The sequence below is a fragment of the Lontra canadensis genome, unplaced genomic scaffold (genome assembly GCF_010015895.1).
Source record: "Lontra canadensis isolate GAN:19392208 unplaced genomic scaffold, GSC_riverotter_1.0 scaffold22, whole genome shotgun sequence".
Lineage (NCBI taxonomy): Eukaryota > Metazoa > Chordata > Mammalia > Carnivora > Mustelidae > Lontra > Lontra canadensis.
The window spans coordinates 478134-495664 of record NW_022631016.1 but is presented as its reverse complement, the minus strand read 5'-3'; the positions used below and the strand labels follow the sequence as shown (position 1 = coordinate 495664).

The following is a 17531-nucleotide window of genomic DNA, read 5'->3' as shown; positions in this document are numbered from 1 at the left end:
GTGCAGCTCTGTACCCTCAAACCCACACAGGTTCTGAGGGATGTGAAGAGTGCAGTGAGAGCCAGGAGGAGTTAATTGAGAAAGAGAAGCCAAAGCAAACAAAAGCAGAAGTGCTTGCACAAACCACCAGGGAAGGGGATGGGCTGTGCTCTGCCCGCACTCACCCCACCTGGGAAGCAGCCTCTGGGGGCTCCACAGGGCGTGGGGAGCGGCCCGCCCTCCGTCTGCTCCTCGAGCTGCAAATAGGCTTCTGTGGGTGGCCTTTCTCACTTTCCGGAAATAAATAGAAACCATCTGTCCTCATGCTTGTTGGTTTCAGGAAAAGGGTAATGGGGAGTTGGGCACCTCCCCTGAGGTGAGTGGCTGAAGGGCACAGGGCCCATTCACGAACCAGATGTTCTTTCAGCAACCTCGGGTGCCACTGCCACGATACTGGAGCCAGTGGCCCGGCCCAGCTGTGCTGGGCATAGCCCTCAGCGTCAGTCCACATGGACTTCGGAGGCCTGGGAGGGAGGCAGGGCAGCTGCTCCCAGGGTGGGGGGGCCCAGGCCTTGGGGGTATAAGGAACTGCTGTCTGCTGCCCACAGGCGAGATGAGCTCTGGAGTGGCCATCCAGCAGCCCCCCCACCTCCCAGTGTTCCAGGTTAAGCAGCAGCTCCCAGCACCCTGGGGGAGCCCTGGAAGGCCAGGTTGTGGCACATGGGCCACTCTGCTTGCTTGTGTCGTCATAACTGTGTGTTTCCTTCACACTCCTCTCTAGTGGCCAAGAAGCTGAGCACGTTTGACTACATGACACAGGGCCGCCAGCAACAGACTCCAAGAGCTGCAGCAGAGAAGGAAGAGCTGTCCGTCCAAAGGAGACTCCCACAGGTACCGAGGTGCCCCTCTTCTTCACCACTCCTATTATGCAGGCCTGGGAGAATGCCCAGGGTCACCTTGTAGCTGGGACTTCTCAAGCACAGTCCTCTGTGTGTGTGTCTGTATATGTGAGTCTGCATGGTGTGCGATGCAGTGTGCGTGTGTGTGTCCTATCATCTCCACATTCACTATCTATAGAATCAAGCCAGCAGGGCTGACTTCTTTGAGGCCCACATATTTCTGCACCTGCTTCTCATAAAAGTTAAAAACATTTGCTTTTCTAAAGGTCACCATTCAGAAAATGAAAATATAAGCCACAGACATAAATGAAATACTTATAAATCATGTAACTGTGTCCAGAATATATAAAGAACTTTTGATAACGATCTAGTGCTTTAATTTTTTAAATGGGCAAAAGATTTGAACCAACTCTTCACTGAGGAGGGCCGATGGGTGGCAAATAAGCCCACGAAAAGATGGTGCGCAGGGACCATTACAACACTAGACCGGCTGTGCCCAGGACGAACGGGAGCCAGGGCGGGGAGGCTGCCGAGATCACACATCGCTGGTGGGGAGTCCAATTAGGTCGCTCTGAGAAGCAGCTTATCATTTTCTTAAAAAGTAGAATCTAGGGGTGTCTGGGTGGCTCCGTCCATTAAGCAGCAGCCTCGGCTCACGTCATGATCTAGGGGTCCTGGGATCGAGTCCCCCATGGTGCTCCCTGCTCAGTGGGGAGTCTGCTGCTCTGTCTCTGCTGCTCCCCTGCTTTTGCTCATTCTCGGTGTCAAATAAAATCTCTCTGAAAAAGTAAAACCCACACTTACCATCGACGTCAGCCGCCCCACCCCCAGTTTCTGACCTAACAGAAGGGAAAACACGGTCCTCGAGTAACGACAGTGCCGTCCCCAGTGCGACACTTCCCGGGACCAGGAGCCTCCGAGGTCCCACCGCTCAGAATTAACTAGTAACCGACTCGAATTCTGTACGAGCGTCCGCTCCTCTGCCGTTTTGTTCACTCTGTGGTTTGTCGCCCGCAGCGAGCAGAGGCGTCGGTCCGCACGCAGGTGAGCCCGCAGGCGCCGGGGCCGACCCACCGGCTGGAAAACTACCTTCCTCGGAGCTCCACGGACGCCCTCCGCGCGCTGGCGGAGTCTCCGCCGTGCTGAGCCGCGCCCTCGGCTGAGCTCCCGCGACCCTCGCTGCGCGTCCGTGCTCCCGAGGGCGGGGCGCTGCGGGTTCACCACCGAGCGAGGGCGCGGCGGCCCAGCTCCCCGGGGAGACCCGCTTCCGGCCGCTCCCCGGGGAGACCCGCTTCCGGCCGCTCCCCGGGGAGACCCGCTTCCGGCCGCTCCGCGACCCCCGCCCGCCGCGCCCCCGCCCCCTGCCGTTCGCTCTCCGTGGCTCTGGACGACTCGTTCCCGCTTTACTTTCCCGCACGAACCCTAGAACCGCTTCGTGCGCTTCCGAGACACGCGGAGGTCGAAGTGGGGCAACCCGAGGCGTTCCCCGGACGGGAGCAGGCACGAGGCCCCGGGGTCTCGGGGTCCCAGCGCGGCGCCCCGAGCCGGAAGTCGGTCTCCCCCGGGGGAGCGGGCCGGAAGTGCCGCCGCGCGCTCCGAGGTGCGCGCGGAAGCCGGTGCGGAGAGGCGCTCGCGTCCCGGAGGGGCGGCGGCCGGGGACCCGCAGAAGTCGGGGTGCGGCGAGCCAGGCAGGGGCTGGGGACCTGCAGTTTCTCGCCGCGCCTCGCGCTGCAGCCGCTGCTGGCGCCCTGCGCAGGGTCTTCCGGGTGGCATTCTCGTGAGTCCCGCACACGCTGATTTGCCTTTATAAGTCGTAACCGTATTGCGCAACTCTTCAAAAGCCCGTTAAAGAAATTCCATGTACCATCCACACGCTTAAGAGGAAAAGAAACGGGTTTTAGGAATAGAAGTTCTTCTGTCATTGGGAGGAACCATATTCCTCGTTTCCGGAACATTTACTTCCCAGCCAGTGTCGTCCTCTCCCGCTGGAGAAGGAGCCAACGTTCCTGCTGCGCGGCCCCTTGCTGCAGAAGTGCCGGGCGGACTTCTGGGCGCCGGGCCGCGTGGAGCAGCGGCCTTTCTCTACCGAAGAAGTGTCCCTAGGGGAACCTGACCTCGAGGATTCCCTGCCCGGACCCCACTGGCCTTATCTTCCGGACAAAGCCTGCTGTCGTGTGTCAGGGAGTCAGTTCCTGGAGATCAAGGAGTGTGTTTAAATCCCTTGACCTGATGCCAATCCAAAATGAAACCTTCACTCAGAGAACGCTAGCGGCGTGACATGATGTTGATCGCTGGTATATTTGGGGGCTTCTAGAACTTTGTGAAGGACTTTCTCAAGTGCTTTTCTCTAATAGTCCTTATCAGATCAATTTATTGGGAGTATTTCTTCTGGATTGTTTATCTGCTATGGAGGTAGGATCGTATGCATAAAGACCTCTCTTGCCTAATTTCTCGGGTGTTCCACTCAGCTAATGTCCATCAAGTGGTTTGTATCAATGTTCTGTTGCTGCATGACGAATATCTACAAATCCAGTGGCTTGAAGCAAGACTCATTATCTCCATGTGTGCATGGATCACGTGCCTGGGCAAGTGTAGTGGGGTCCATGCCTGGTGCCTCTCGAGGCGCCGTCAAGGTTCACCAGGTCAGCTTTCCTTTCTGGAGGGAATGGGGAAGAATTTCTTCTAGGCTGATTCTAAATGCAGATTTGTTGTTTTCCCACAGTTTCCACATTGCCCCTCGGTCTCTAGTTGGTAACAGGGGTCTGCTCTTCTCACACTTCAGATCTCTTGGACTTCCTCCTTTTCCTCATTTCTCTACTTGTAAGGGTTCATGAGATTACACTGGACATACTTGGATAACCAAGGACCATCTCCTGCATTCGTTTTCTAGAGCTGCTGCAACAAAGGAGCCTGGAATGCTGTGGGCTCCAAGGCCCATCCTTTGTCCACTCATAACTCAGCCCTGCTGCCCCCCCAGGCTCATGAACGCAGGGGTCCAGGGTGGGGCACCACAACAAGAGGAGTGACTCTGTGGCCTCTCGCTGGCAAGTGCTTATAGACCTCTACCGGTGGAGCTGCTGCAGGGTTCCTCACATTGTGTAGTCGACCCCAGAGCACACAGACAACCTCCCAAGAGCTGCTGGCTCAGAGGCTTTGCAGATGAGGGTGTCACAATGATGGCGAGTGAATGGCATTGGGCAGCCTCAGGGGCGCTCTCTGAGCTCACTGCCCAATGCAGGGCCCTTCTTTGCTGAGAGGAGTCTCTCCTTCCTTTTGCCTCATCCCTGCAGAGAAGAACACAAGGATCCCCAGCTACTCCAAAAGTGCCCGAGTCCCTGTTCACCACTGCCATCCACCCAGAGGGCTCCCTGATGCTAAAGTTGAGCTCAGAGCCACAGGGCAGGGGTCTGAATCAAGGAGGAGAGCCAAAAGGAGGGTCTCTGGCTTCCCCGGGAATGCGGACAGAAAGTGCTTGGAATGGCTTGTTCGACTGATTTGAAGCATTTGCTTGGTCCCCAGGGGTGCAGCTCGCATGGGAGCAAAGGTGGGGAGGGGAGGAGAAGAAAAAGCCAAGGACAGAAAATGTTCTTAAGTGTGGGGCTTGTATTGTGTGTGTGTGTGTGTGTGTGTGTTTGTGTGTGTGAGAGAGAGAGAGAGAGAGAGAGAAACGCAGTACAAAAATGGGTTTGCTAAAACTGTGCCATCTACTGCGCTTTAATGAAGGTGCTGCTGTCTGCATCTGACAGGCTTTGGAGCACACGGGATGTACATTGATGGATGGATAATCATAGGGTAAAAAAAATATACAGCAAAACTTTAACAGTGGTAGAACCTCGTGTTGAGTATTTGGGCATTCTTGCACAATCCTTTCAACTTTTATAGATCTTTGAAATTTTTCATTGAAAAATGTTAGGGAGTCACTGTAGGAAAGAGACATGGAGTAAGGGGTGGGGGAGCATCTGCTCTTCACAGGATCAGGGCAGCAGGGCCACCTCCTTTTGGATCCACTTTCTACAGCTGTCTGGGAGTTTCTGGTGGGTTTTTTAAAAACAGGATTTGTGACTATGCTGACTTTTGTAGGTCACAGGTGACTTTACATTCTCTGTGGGAGGAGTTCCGTCTCACCACAGTCCCTGCAGGGCATCAGAGGGAGGGCTCCTTGTAATAATTTCGAAGTAGGAAGGTGTTGAAACCCACCTTTAGTAACAGTGATATTGTCAATGAAGTCATTTTCCTTGTTGCTCATCTGCTGGAAGTTTGGAAACACATTTAGTGGAAACTATCACGTGCCCAGCCTCTCTCCCACCCTGGACTCAGCCACTAAGAGGCGACCCTCACTCCAAGCCATGAGCAGATGGCTATAGACTTTTCTTTGCTGCCATTAAAACCAGGATGACCCTCTGTCCCAATTTGCCTGGGACTGTCCCATGTAACACTGGCTTCCAGCCCTGACCATGTGGCTGCCATGGTGACAGCCACTTGCCATTGATCATTATGTTAAATCCCACAAAAGATTCTCCCAGACACAGCTTCCTTATTTCTATTTGGCATCCAACAAGATAGAATCAGGCCAACCTCACCTCCCAGATGCACATAGACATTTAAGACTCGGAGAGCCGATATCTTGTTCTGTCCCACTCCTAGCAGGACAATTTCTTGTCAGCATTCAAGAACATAGAATATCAAATATGCACAATGACTTTTTACTACACAAACGGTAACATAATAGGCTTGGGTCTCTTAAATTTTTCTATACTTAAAACATCCCAAGGTTGAAACATGCCTTCTTAAGAAAGGGAGTTATCATTCTGCTTAGTTGACATTCAAAAAGAAATAGAAAATTTTGAATAGACATATAACAAAGACAACCGTTAATTTAAGTTTCTCATGAAGATCCCAGGTCCTAATAAATTGATAAATTCTACCTGATATTTTAAGAAGAAAATAACAGCAGTCATGCACGGACCCTCAGGACCAGGACCAGAGAAGGAAGCAGCACTTCCCAGTTCTCTGTGGTGTCAGTGAGTGACACCAGTGTCAGACAGTGTCATTCCCAGAGAGGAGGAATAGCATGAGATGGAAGCATTCGTGAATATAGAGGCAAATATCTTTAATGAAGTATTATCAAACCAAATGTAGTTACAGAGAAACAGGATTGTATACCATTACTAATCGAAGTTTATTCCAGGAATGCAAGGCTGGTTTAACATCTGAAAATAAATGAATGTAATAAGCATATTAATAAAACAAAGAACTTTAAACATGTGAGCATATTGGTCAACCAGAAAAATCTATTTGACGTGATAACACATCTATATTTGACAAAAACGATTCCACACCCGGGGGCGTGGGAAATGCCTGTAATCTGGTAAAGAGCGCCTAATGAATCTTGTAACTAATTCACACTTCATTCATTCTGAATATTTTCCCCTTAAGATTGGGACAAAAGCAAGAATGTCCACTTCAAACTTCTATTTGACGTTTCACTGAAGTTCCAGCCAATACAACACAGCAAGAAATATAAATGAAAGACATAGATTTCAAAATGAAACATATTTATTTGCATGGAACATGCTTCTAGCAAATCTGTAAAAAAAAGTCTGGTGGAAATAAGATGATGAGAAAAAAAGAAATAAGATCGCTCCGTAAGGTGGTAGGATACAAAATAGATACAAAAATCTCAATTATATTTCTGTAAACTAGCAATGAAGAATCTGAAAATGATAATAAGAAAACCATTCCATGTGAAATAACATTGAAAATAATAAAAATAAGGTAATAAAACAAGAGCCAAATCTGTATACTTAGAGCTACAAACTATTGAGGGAGATCGAACACAATCTACATAAATGGAAAGATTTAGAATACTCATGGACTGGAGAACAGAACATTATCATGAGAGCAAATTTCCCCTAAACTGACCTACAGATTTACTGTGATCCCTACTGAATTTCTAGCAAGCTTTTTTTAAGGAAATATCAAGCCAATCCTAAAATATATATCGAAATTCAGAGGACTTAGAGTGGCCAAGATAATTTGGAAAAAGAAGCAGCAAATCGGAGGACTCACACAACTTGCCTTAAAAATTTATGACCGGGGATGCCCAAGTGGCTCAGTGGGTTAAAGCCTCTGCCTTCAGCTCAGGTCATGATCCCAGGGTCCTGGGATCAAACCCTGCATCGGGCTCTCTGCTCAGCCGGGAGCCTGCTTCCCCTTCTCTCTCTGCCTGCCTCTCTGCCTACTTGTGATCTCTGTCTGTCAAATAAATAAATAAAATCTTAAAAAAAAACCAGAACATTTTATTAAAAAAAAATCTATGACCAAGCTACAGGAATCAGGACAGTGTGGGACTGGCATGAAGATAGATGTATTAACCAGTGGAACAGAGTAGAAACTCCCAAAATAAAACCTGAGCAGCAGATGTTGAACAGAGGGAGAAGGGCAATTCAATGGAGGGAGAAATGAGAGTATTTTTGATAAACAGTGCTGGAACAACTGGATAACCAGATGCAAAAAAAGAGCACAATACCCTATTTCATAACACACACACACACAACTCAAAATCAGTCATAGACCTGAATTTAAGAGGTAAACTTTAACACTTTAGGAAGAAAACAGAGTAAGCTCTTTGTGACCTTGAGTGAGGCAAAGTTTTCTTTAATAGGATACCAAAACACTACTCAGCAAAAAAATGAAAAATTGGACTTCATAAAAAATAAAGCATTTGCTCTTTGAAAGTCACCAATACAAAAACAGAAAACGTAAGTCACAGGCGGAATAAATATTTGCCAGCCACGTACTTACATCCAGAATATATATAAAGAACTCTCAAAACTGAGTAAGGAAAACAGCCCCATTTTTAAAATTGACATCTAATGCATTATTTGCCCCAGGGGTACAGGTCTGTGAATCGTCAGGCTTACACAATTCACAGCACTCACCATAGCACATAACTTCCCCCATGTCCATCACCCAGCCACCTTGTCCCTAACCCCCTCAGTAACCCTCAGTTTGTTTCCTGCGATTAAGAGTATCTTATGGTTTGTCTCCTCCCCATCCCATCTTGTTTTATTTTTTCCCTCCCTTGCCCCCAAACCTTCTGCCCTGCCTCTCAAATTCCTCATGTCAGAGAGATCATATGATAATTGTCTTTCTCTGATTGACTTATTTCACTCAGTCTAATACCCTCTAGTTCCATCCATGTTGTCGCAAATGGCAAGATTCCATTTCTTTTGATGGCTGCACAGTATTCCATTGTATATATATACACCACATCTTCTTTATCCATTCACTGTGGATGGACATCTTGGCTCTTTCCATAGTTTGGCTATTGTGGACACTGCTGCTAAAAACATTGAGGTGCATGGGTCCCTTGGGATCACTACGTTTGTATCTTTGGGGTAAGTACCCAGTAGTACAATTGCTGGGTCATAAGATAGCTCTATTTTCAACTTAAAAAAATATTTTATTTATTTATTTGAAGGACAGAGATCACAAGTAGGCAGAGAGGCAGGCAGAGAGAGAGGGGGAAGCAGGCTCCCCACTGAGCAGAGAGCCCAATACAGGGCTTGATCCCAGGACCCTGAGATCATGACCTGAACCGAAGGCAGAGGTTTTAACCCACTGAGCCACCGAGGCACCCTATTTTCAACTAAAAAAAAAAAGATTTTATTTATTTATTTGACAGAGAGAGACACACTGAGAGAGGGGACACAAGCAGGGGGAGTGGGAGAGGGAGAAGCAGGCTCTCTGCTGATCAGGGAGCCCATTGAGGGGCTCCATCCTGGGACCCTGGGATCATGACCTGTGCTGAAGGCTGATGCTTAACCACCAGGTACCCCTATTTTCAACTTTTTGAGGAACCTCCATGCTGTTTTCCAGAGTGGCAGCACCAGCTTGCATTCCCACCAACAGGGTAGGAGGGTTCCCCTTTCTCTGCATCCTCACCAGCATCTGTCATTTCCTGACTTGTTAATTTTAGCCATTCTGTCTGGCGTGAGGTGGGACCTCATGGTGGTTTTGATTTGTACTTCCTGATGCCCAGTGATGTGGAGCACTTTCTCATGTGTCTGTTGGCCAACTGGATGTCTTCCTTAAAACAGCCCCACTTTTAAAATGGGGAAGAGATTTTAATACACTCCACCAAACAGGATATATGGGAGGCAAATAAACACCCGAAAAGGAGTTCCACGTCGTTTACCATTCGGAAAATGCGAATCCACACCACAGCCCTGCCAGTTAGCAGGACCCGGTGGGAAAGGCTGACGGCGCTGAGCGCCGGTGGGACGCTGAGAAGCAGAAGCCGAGGGGCAGCAGTTGGAAGACACAAGGGAACCGGAAAGTGATGCCACTTCAGAGAGCAGCTTGGCCGTTTCTTAAGACTTGGACTCTGCTCTTACCGTTTGACCAGCGGTCCCGCTCCCAGGCTCTCACTGAAGAGGACCGCGGCTGCCTGTGCTCACGGGGTGGGTGTGGGAGGAGGGGTGCTGTACCTCTGGGGGACCCCGTCCTAGTCTCTGACACAGGGTCACTCCACACTGACTAAAAACGGACTGGATTTTCTGAAAGAACGTGAGTATCAACAACATCCCCCTTTTGTTCGTTTTCATTCACGCAGCGCACAGACGGCGGCCAGAGCCCGTCCGCACAGAGGTACGTTGTACACTCGCCAGAGTCGTTTGATGTGTGTGAATGTGGGCTGCCTGCTCTTCGTAACTCAAATGACTTTGGAAGGTAATTCATCTCTGATGGGATATTTTTAAATAATGTGTAACATCGTCGCACTCAACACTAACCCGGATTTACCCCCGTGTTCTCCAGTCCGTCCACACCGTTAACTTCTGAACCGACAGGAGGAAGTCAGAGCTCACTGATTGTGTGGGTGAGAGGACACGTGGGGAGTTGAGTCCGAGCCTCCTTAGGACGGCGTAATACCTGGTTTCACGTTGCTCCCGAGAGCCCTGGAGCGCCGCACGCATGCACACATGCACACATGAAATCGCAGAGGCAGAAAGTGGCCCATGGTGAAGGTCACAGTCGAGGCTACTACTCATTGTAGAACACGCACTGTCTGCACACGGGACTGTGCTGCTATGAAAAGTCACTGAGACACAGGAAATGTGCTCCCATTCCAGTGAGTGTCTTAGTTCACAGGGCTGTTGCCCCAAAGGGCCACAAAGTCAGGGGCATAAGCCACCAGACTGTGTGGTCTCACTGTTCTGGGGGCCGGAGCCTGAAATCACGGGGTGGACAGGGTCCGGGGCCTGTCGGGCTCTCTCCTTGGCTTGCGGATGGCGATTTTCTTCTGTCTCTCCACATTTCCTATTTTGTCCCTTTCCAGCAAGAATAATTGAAAATTAGTGCACCAGGATCATAAATTTCCACCTTAAAATTTTTTCAGATTGCCACATTATTGAGTATTTATTTTAGAATATTTGGAACTTATAAATATGCCCAGTGTACAGATGGAAGTCTTTCTTCCCTCTGCCCGCCAGTGTGTGCTGCTGGCATTTTGACTGGTGTATTTCGAGTCTCCCACATAGAGTGTCTCCGTGTGCATCACACACATAACTTTTTCTTTTAAAAAATTATAAACCTGTTGTTTACCTCCTTAGGGGCCTGCTTTAAAATTCTGTGTATTGTGAGGTTTGTCGTGTTAAAAGAAAGCACCCCGAATTCACTGTCCCATCTGGAAGGTGTACCCTGCTTCTCACCACTGGGATCTTCTTGTTTGGACACAGTTTGGCCTCTCTGCCCCGAAAGCTGGGCAACTTGGGGGAGGGGAGCACTAACGTGTCAGGGAGCACAGGTGGCCTTACACACCCCTGGAGGTGGCAAGTGCTAACACCTGGGCAGCCGAAGCATTTCTGGGGTAACTGGGACTTCGTGCTGGGCGGGGCCGGTGGGGGTCTGGGTGTCCCCGCAGCCTTCGGGTCACGCCCACTGCGCAGACCAGAGCCCGCGCCTGCAGACCCCGGCTGTCTACACCTCTTGATGCTCAGAGCTGTGTGTAAGCAGCTGTGGGTGCTGATGGAGTCATAACTCCATAACCGACGTTAATCGCAGGCTCGGGGTCGGGCTTGCCGAAGCTTCACTCTCTGGGGGTAGCCATCGGCCTGTCTCATTCGCACAATTCCTTCTGGGCCACGGGCCTGCCAGAGCACATTCCACAGGCGGCCCCACAGACTGACCAGACGGAGAAATAGAGAGGGGAGGGGGCCACACATTTGAAGCTAAGCTTCCAGAACTGTGCGGGACCTCCATCCCACCGGCCCTCGCTGGGGCCTGTCCTGTAGCCGCCCAGCCAGTGAGCCCGAGTAGGGGCTCCAGACGCCTGTTCCACATCATAGGCCCAGGACAGTGACACTGGGGCCCTGAGTCTCGTGGGACAACAGTCAATGTGTGGCCGCGGTTGCGTTCATGCCGGGAGGTGCTGGAGAGGAATGCACTTGTAGGCTCCTTTGGGACACTGACAGAATTTGTGAGAAGTCACACTGTCCCCTTCAGCCTGCAAGTCATGGTGCCGGGCTGGATGTCTCCAAATCATTCTTCCTCGTGTCTCGGGGGCCCCTCAGCGGGCCCTCCTATGTAGTTCCGCATCCTCCTGGCGTGGTGGTGGAGGTCCAGGACACACAGCACCACCTGCCCGTCCTCGTACAGAGTCCCTGCTGCTGGTGCAGCCCCTCCTCTCAGGGGGCGGGGGTCTCCCAGCGCACAGCAGGCCTGCGGGCTGTGGAAGAAGGGGAAACCACAGTAAGGGGCCCGCGGCATGCTGTGGCCTGCGGCTGTCAGCAGCTGTCTGCCTTCCCTTTCTTGCTGACGTGTGTCTCCCCTTTCTCCTGCCCCATCCCACCAGAGTGACGTCCAAGGAGCTCCTGCTGTCGGATACGCTCTCCCATCAGCTGTCCAGTACCGTGTTCCCAGAGAACTTGTGGCCAACGGTAGGTGAGGGGCGGCCATGCATGAGCCTCAAATACAGGGGGGAGAGCCAACGGTGGGTCTAAGCCTCCGCACAAGAACTGAGGGGAGGGCAGGGTTGGCTGGTTTAAAGTATTTACAGCGTTCTTAGGGATGCAGCTCCGACAGGGACAGTGGTGGGAGGGGAGTATAAGGGAAGTAAGGTGAAGACATAAAAGTTCTAAATTGTGGGGCACGTGTTTGAGTAGAGAAACATGATCGAAACGTGGGTGTGACTGGAACAGAAGCATCACGTGTGCTATGATGAGTGTGGACATCTCCAACCAGCATTTCAGCCAGCTCCTGGCAGACTTCTGGCCTGTCCCCGAGGATCCCAGCAATCCACTTACTCCCACAGCGAGGGCTCCCCTGCTGCTTTCCCAGGTCAATATACGCAGCCCGCTCTGTTCGTTAGTAGCCGGGACTCAGAGTTCCATGTGGGAGATGCTGGAGGCCGGTCTTCAGTGGGGACTGGGTGTGACTGGCCAAGTCTCAGCTTAAACCATGGCCAACACAATGTGGCACGAACCCTCCCCGCCACTCACTCCCATCCAGCCTCCTGCCATACCTGGAGACCATGGTGGCACTCCGTTCCATTCCATTGGCACCCCACCCTACCATCCCTTCTTGGGTGGTGGGTGCCACACAGCTTCTTCTGAGTGGCAGGAAGGACAGTGTTCAAGAAGCAAAGTCACGATGACCAGGCAGGTACTGATAGCATGGCCCACCTAGCTGTAGTGTGTGTCCAGATGAATGTGCTCAAGCCCTCTTCTCCTAATTCTGGCTCTCGAGCTCCCCTCCAGAATGCATGGTAGAGCAGTCTCAGGGACATCTTATCCCCATCCTGTCTCAGGTATCCAGGTCAGCCCTGACCATTCACGGCCACCCTGCTGGACACTTGTCATCCCTCATCACATTTAACCCCTTTGCGGATTATCTGAGACAGACCGTCATTCCCACTTTGATGTCAAAGATTGGATAAGGCTGGGCTCACCTCCTAACTGTGGGCAGAGCTTTGAGACCTCAATAGCTTAAACCCTACCCCCTCACACCCAGGAGGACACTTTCTCTTTGTCATCCAAGAAGTTAAATACCAAATATGCATATAGGGCTTTCTAATACAACAGTAGTGACAGCATGGGCTTGAGTTTCTTAAACATTTGTACACTTAATTCTAAATCTTCCAAAGTTGAAAAATGCATTCTCACTTAAGAAAGGTAGTTCCCTTTCCAGTCAGTTTGTACAGATTAGCAAACCTAAACAAATAAAAATAGAGAATCCCCAGCCCTGGTGGCTACACTGTTGAATTCTAAATTTTTATTCTAATTAAAAAATAACAACAGTTGTACACAAGCTCTCTCAAAAACAGAGGAAGGGAAACCCGTTCTGTGAGGCCAGTTTCAACCTGATACCAAAACAAGACAATGTCTTCACAAAAGAATACAATGAAGCAAGATCCTTCAAGAAAATATAGACAGAAACCATTGAGTAAATATTAGCAAACCAGATCTAGCAACACGGTTAAGTACCATGACTATGTGAAGACCAGTAGATCTTAAACAAAATATTAACAGTGAAGGACAACAATAATATAATGATGTCAATTCAGAAAAAGGAGTTGCCAGTAAGAAACTCTCGTTCGGGAGCACCTGGGTGGCTCAGTCATTAGGTGTCTGCCTTTGGCTCAGGTCATGATCCCAGGGTCTTAGGATCGGCCCTGCATCAGGCTCCCTGCTTGGTGGGAAGTCTGATTCTCCCTCTCCTACTCTCCCTGCTTATGTTCCCTCTCTCTGTGTCTTCTCTGTCAAATAAACAAATAAAAATCTAAAAAAAAAAAAAAAAAGAAAGAAAGAAACTCTCGTTCATGGTAAAAAAAATATTCTCAGCAAATTAGGAATGAAGTGAAAAGATTTTCATTCTGACAATGAACAGCTCTGAAATACAATGCACTTCCTAGAGAAAGACTGAATACTATCCGTCTTATGGCTGGGAACAAGGCAAGGATGTCCACACTCACTACTTTTATCTAACATCGTACTAAAGTTCCAACCAGTGAAATAAAATGAAAAAAGGAATAAAGAATAGAAACTTAAACTGTGTTAATCACAGACAACGTGGTTCTAAAACAAAACAAAGCAAGAAACTACTGGTAATAAAATAGCTTTGTAAGAAGCAGTTGAAGAGCTCTCCAGTAAGCTCTGGGACGTTTATCTTCAGTGTTATTCAGAACACATCTGAAATCCGTTACTGTCCCCACCTGGCTCTAGGAACCTCCATGTGCCTCCAGCCACCTCTACAGCAAATCGTTTCAGCTGCGGTCAAAGTCGAAATTTTTCACTTGCGTTGGTTGACCTAGAAATGTTGTATGTAATTTACCGTTTTCTGGAATGGAAACAGTTGTTAAAAAATAAATCTCTTTTGGGGTGCCTGGGTGGGTCAGTCTGTTAAGCATCTGCCCTCAATTTCGGCTCAGGTCATGATCTCAGCGTTGTCAGATTTAGCCCTGAATCAGGCTCCTCACTGGGTGTGCAGCCTGATTAAGATTCTCTCTCTCCCTCTCCCTTTGCCCTCCTCTCTCTCGTTCTCTCTCTCCCGCTCCAAAAAATCTCTTTTGACTTTGTCTTATTAAAAAAAAATAGCAAGTTCAATGATAGTTCTATATTTGGCAAAAATTAAATTGAAGGCAATATTAAGTATTCCATTAACAGTGACATTAAAAATAATAAATTTAACAAAACTGGAGTAAAAAATCCAAGAGGGTCTATTTTTTAAAAAGGAAACCAACATGTTGATCATGAAATGTGTATGGAAATTCAGAGGACCTGCAGTAGCCAGAACAATGTTGAAAAGAGAACAAAATTACAAGAATTGTACAACACTGACTTCAAAATTACTAAAAACCTACAGGAATCAGGACAGTGTAGTACTAGCATAAGGATAGACAAGTCAGTGGAATAGAATAAAAATTCTAGAAATAAGCCTTTACGTTTATGGTCAATTGATTTTAAACAAAGGTGCCAAGACAATTCATTAGGGAGAAATGATACTTTCAACAGATGGTATTGAAACAACTGGATAGCCATCTTGAAATAAAAATAACTTAATACCATACTTCAACTACATAAGTAACTCAAAACTGATCATACACTTGAATTTAGGAGGTAAAACTTTAAAACTTCTAGAAGAAATGATAAATTGTGATTTTATGTTAGGCAAAGTTTTCTTTGATATGATACAAAAAGCACTATCTACTAAAGAAAAATATGGTATATGTAATTATTGTGAAATGTCAAATTAACACATCATCGTCTCACATAGTTACCTTTCCTGTAGGTATGTGTGAGAATGCTTAAGATCTACTCTCTTAGCAAATTTGATGTGCAGTTGCCATGATGTACATGATGATAGGTTTATTTTTAAAAGTCTTCCTTTGGGTAAATCTGTTAATGAGCTTTGACCCAGGAATTGTGTTCCTGATAATGCAGCCTTCCTGGATTCAACCTGGCTCTGCCTGTAACCTTAAGCAGGGAACCTAATTTGTCTGTGCTGGTTTCCTCCTCTAAAGGAGACAACAAAATTATCTCCCTATAAGGATTTTGTAAGGATTAAATGAAGATAATTTAGGAACCACTCAGTTGTTTAATATTATTACCTGAAGGAGTCAATTATAAATGTGGGCAAAGCAGACCAGACGGACATCACAGATATATTCAGAACATTCCATCCCAAAGCAACAGAACACACCTTCTTCTCTAGCACACATGGAACATTCTCCAGAACAGGTCACATCTTGGGTCACAAATCAAGTCTCAACTGGTACCAAAAGACTGGAATCATTCCCTGAATATTTTTGGACCACAATGCTTTGAAACTTGAACTTAATCACAAGAGGAAAATTGGAAAGAACCCAAATACATGGAGGCTAAAGAGCCTCCTACTAAGGAATGAATGGGTCAACCAGGAAATTAAAGAAGAATTGAAAAAATTCATGAGAACAAATGTTAATGAAAACACAATGGTTCAAAATCTTTGGGACACAGTAAAGGCGGTCATGAGAGGAAAGTATATAGTGATACAAGCCTTTCTCAAGAAACAAGAAAGGTCTCAAGTACACAACCTAACCCTACACCTAAAGGAGCTGGAGAAAGGACACCAAAGAAAGCCTAAACCCAGTAAGAGAAGAGAAATCATAAAGATGAGAGCAGAAATCAATGAAATAGAAACCAAAAAAACAGTAGAACAAATCAATGAAACTAGGAGCTGGTTCTTTGAAAGAATTAATAAGGTTGATAAACCCCTGGCCAGACTTATCCAAAAGAAAAGAGAAAGGATCCAAATTAATAAAATCATGAATGAAAGAGGAGAGATTGAACCAACATCAAAGAATTACAAACAATTATAAGAACATAAAAGAAACTATATGCCAACAAACTAGACAATTTGGAAGAAATGGATACATTCCTAGAAACGTATAAACTGAACCAGGAAGAAATAGAAAACTGAACAGATCCAGCAAGGAAATTGAAGCAGTAATGAAAAATCTCCCAAAAAACAAGAACCCAGGCCAGATGGCTTCCCAGGGGAATTCTACCAAACATTTAAAGAAGAATTAATACCTATTCTTCTGAAATTGTTCCAAAAAATAGAAATGGGAGGAAAACTTCCAAACTCATTTTATGAGTCCAGCATTACCTTGATCCCAAAAGCAGACAAAGATCCCATCAAAAACAAGAATTACAGACCAATATCCCTGATGAACATGGATGCAAACATCCTCACCAAAACACTAGCCAATAGGATCCAACAGTACATTAAAAGGATTATTCACCACGACCAAGTGGGATTTATTCCAGGGCTGAAAGCTTGGTTCAACATCCACAAATCAATGAGATACAACACATTAATAAAAGAAAGAACAAGAACCATGTGATACTCTCAATAGATGCAGAAAAGCACCTGACAAAGTACAGCCTCCTTTCTTGATCAAAACTCTTCACAGTGTAGGGATAGAGGGACCATACCTCAATATTATCAAAGCCATCTATGAAAAACCCACTGTGAACATCATTCTCAATGGGGAAAAACTGAGAGCTTTTCCCCTAAGGTCAGGAACATGGCAAGGATGTCCATTATCACCACTGCTATTCAACATAGTACTAGAAGTCCTAGCCTCAGCAATCAGACAACAAAAAGAAATAATAGGCATCCAAATTGGCAAAGAAGAAGTCAAACCCTCACTCTTTGCAGATGATATGATACTTTCTGTGGAAAACCCAAAAGACTCCACTCCAAATCTGCTAGAACTCATACAGGAATTCAGTAAAGTGTCAGGATATAAAATCAGTGCACAGAAATCGGTTGCATTTCTATACACCAACAACAAGACAGAAGAAAGAGAAATTAAGGAGTCGATCCCATTTACAATTACACCCAAAACTATAAGATACCTAGGAATAAACCTAATCAACAAGGCAAAGAATCTGTACTCAGAAAACTATAATGCTCTTATGAAAGAAATCGAGGAAGACACAAAGAAATGGAAAAAACATTCCATGCTTATGGATTGGAAGAACATATATTGGGAAAATGTCTATGCTACCTAGAGAGATCTACACATTTAATGCAATCCCTATCAAAGTACAATCAACTTTTGTCACAGAAATGGAACAAATAATCCTAAAATTTGTATGGAACCAG

At 47.1% G+C, this 17531-nt stretch overlaps 1 protein-coding gene across 1 annotated transcript in view; it reads left to right on the top strand.

The window, feature by feature from the left end:
- LOC116870223 (probable palmitoyltransferase ZDHHC11) overlaps nucleotides 1-17531 on the top strand; it is a 36801-nt gene that overhangs the window by 11241 nt on the left and 8029 nt on the right. The window contains exons 6-8 of the mRNA XM_032861822.1: nucleotides 761-870; nucleotides 9496-9611; nucleotides 11734-11818. Of these exons, the coding sequence (XP_032717713.1) occupies nucleotides 761-870; nucleotides 9496-9611; nucleotides 11734-11818 (311 nt within the window). The remainder of the gene's footprint in view (nucleotides 1-760; nucleotides 871-9495; nucleotides 9612-11733; nucleotides 11819-17531) is intronic.